The sequence below is a fragment of the Lottia gigantea genome (genome assembly GCF_000327385.1).
Source record: "Lottia gigantea unplaced genomic scaffold LOTGIsca_4, whole genome shotgun sequence".
Classification (NCBI taxonomy): Eukaryota; Metazoa; Mollusca; class Gastropoda; family Lottiidae; genus Lottia; species Lottia gigantea.
This window is the reverse complement of record NW_008709379.1, coordinates 6429246-6431260: the sequence shown is the minus strand read 5'-3', so window position 1 is coordinate 6431260 and position 2015 is coordinate 6429246. Positions and strand designations below refer to the sequence as shown.

The window sequence follows — 2015 nt, the reverse complement described above, 5'->3', positions numbered from 1 at the left end:
TCCACCATCATGGATTACTGGTAATGATCACTGTTACAAGTTTATCTCAGCTGATGATACTGGCGTAAATTCTTGTCCTAGAATGGTTGCGTATGATGCAGTTGTTGATTCTGATGCAGAAATAGAAGACATAAGTTCAGCCATTGAGAATATTGATTTTCTTAAGACAACACAAAAGAATTGGAAAATTGGTTTATTTGATTTCGCGGACAATGGCTTTTATCGTTGGTTTAATGGCAGATATGTGGAAGAACGGTATAGTGCACTTGGTAGGGAGTACAACGGAGAGTGTTTGGGTTTCAACCATGAAAATGCAATCCCTACCGTTGCCCCGGTAGATTGTAAATATGCTGGATTGATCTGTGAAAAGGGATCAGGTGTCTATAATTATTTTTCTTGTTTCATACAAATATTTCTGATAAACAGTATTAATAGGTGAACACTCCGAAAGGAATGGCGAGTTGATAAACTCAGTCTCAAAATGGCATCAGATGTTGCAGTAGAATGTACACGCGTTGCAAAATCTAACGACACCTGTCGTAGTTTAATACTTTTCCTCGCTTCTTGCTTTGGATATGACCCGAACGCAAGTTTTAGATTCATGCTTATGTATTAATTCATTAAGCGTTATTCTGTTTATAGAATATCTTGGTGTCTATGCTATCCCAAATAAAACTGCAGAACTTATAAACGTTGATATGGGTATTATGTTATGTGTTGAGACTTGTCGAGTACGTAATACTAGTTTAGCTCTGATATCCCAGTTGAAGTGTTGGTGTGATGACATCTTACCACCGACTACGGATAAAACTGGTAGAGAATATTGCTATCTTAAAGGACAACCCTGTGGTAGTGAATTCACAGCTGACGTTTATTCTGTCGGTAATATATGTACATATTTTTTGTCATTTTAGTTTTTTCTGGTGCATTTAAATATAAATAGAACCTTTGGGATGTAATTGGAATGGAAAAATTTTTCGATTGATATTTATAAGTAATTAATTATGATCTGTGTCCTTGTAAAGTCAATTATTATTCAAAATTTTATTTTGTAGATGTATACCCTTCCCTTGCATTATCTTGTAACGATTTGTTCAATCAGGGTATATTTTTAAGTGGACTTTATATGATCAATGGGACATCCACTAACTGTCAATTTATTGGTAAGTGAATAAACAATGAATAATGAATAAAGTCTATGCTTTCAAAATATGTATGCCACGCATCTTGTATGAAGACAAATGTGATTCCTGTTTTATGAACTTTTCAAATAAATAATGTTTAATGTCTCAGCGAGGAATTTTGTCATTCAACTGCAGTGTGCTCTTGCATAGCTCTTGACAGATAATATGACACACAGAGGCATGGTATCCGCATGCCCTTTACCAAAACGATATCACAGGCCGATGATTTGAATTTATATAGTGTGTAATGAAGTTGATAGATTTACGAAGTTAACAATTTGGTAAAATTTCAGATAATGATAGTGGTGATGAATATGAAGATTGGGTTTATGTACACGGCAAAAACTTTAGACTAATACATTCCAAAGTAAAACCTAGTCAATATGATGATACATGTAAACTATATGGTGGAGTTCCAGCTACCTTATCCACGTTGGATCAGTATCACACGATGCTGCAACTTATAAAGTGTATGTCCGATTAAGTAATTGCCAAGGAGTTCGTTATTTAAGGGGTTTTGAATTAATATACGACTGTTATTTGTTATAGATAGAGTTTTAATCGTGGAACTCAATAAAAATAAGAAGGTGTGGCTACACTACAACGATTTAACATTGGCGAGTCTCTGATACCGAATGTAAAATGATGTTAACCTAAAAATGCTGATCTCTATAGCTATCACTTGTTGAATAGTATCAATGTGAAGACTTGTACCCTCTTCAACCACAGTCTGTAACACTGGACATCCTGTCCTATGCTGCATGTTGATGCATTAGATCCTTGAACACCTTAGAAATTAAAACATTGGATCTCTTTTATGCTGAAAGTTGT

The 2015-nt window shown here is 34.7% G+C and overlaps 1 protein-coding gene across 1 annotated transcript in view; it reads left to right on the top strand.

Annotated features, from left to right (window-relative positions):
* LOTGIDRAFT_228874 (hypothetical protein) overlaps nt 1-2015 on the top strand; it is a gene marked incomplete at its 5' end in the record, with an annotated part of 13667 nt that overhangs the window by 5276 nt on the left and 6376 nt on the right. Inside the window, 3 exons of the mRNA XM_009059956.1 lie at nt 643-882; nt 1056-1163; nt 1478-1654. Of these exons, the coding sequence (XP_009058204.1) occupies nt 643-882; nt 1056-1163; nt 1478-1654 (525 nt within the window). The remainder of the gene's footprint in view (nt 1-642; nt 883-1055; nt 1164-1477; nt 1655-2015) is intronic.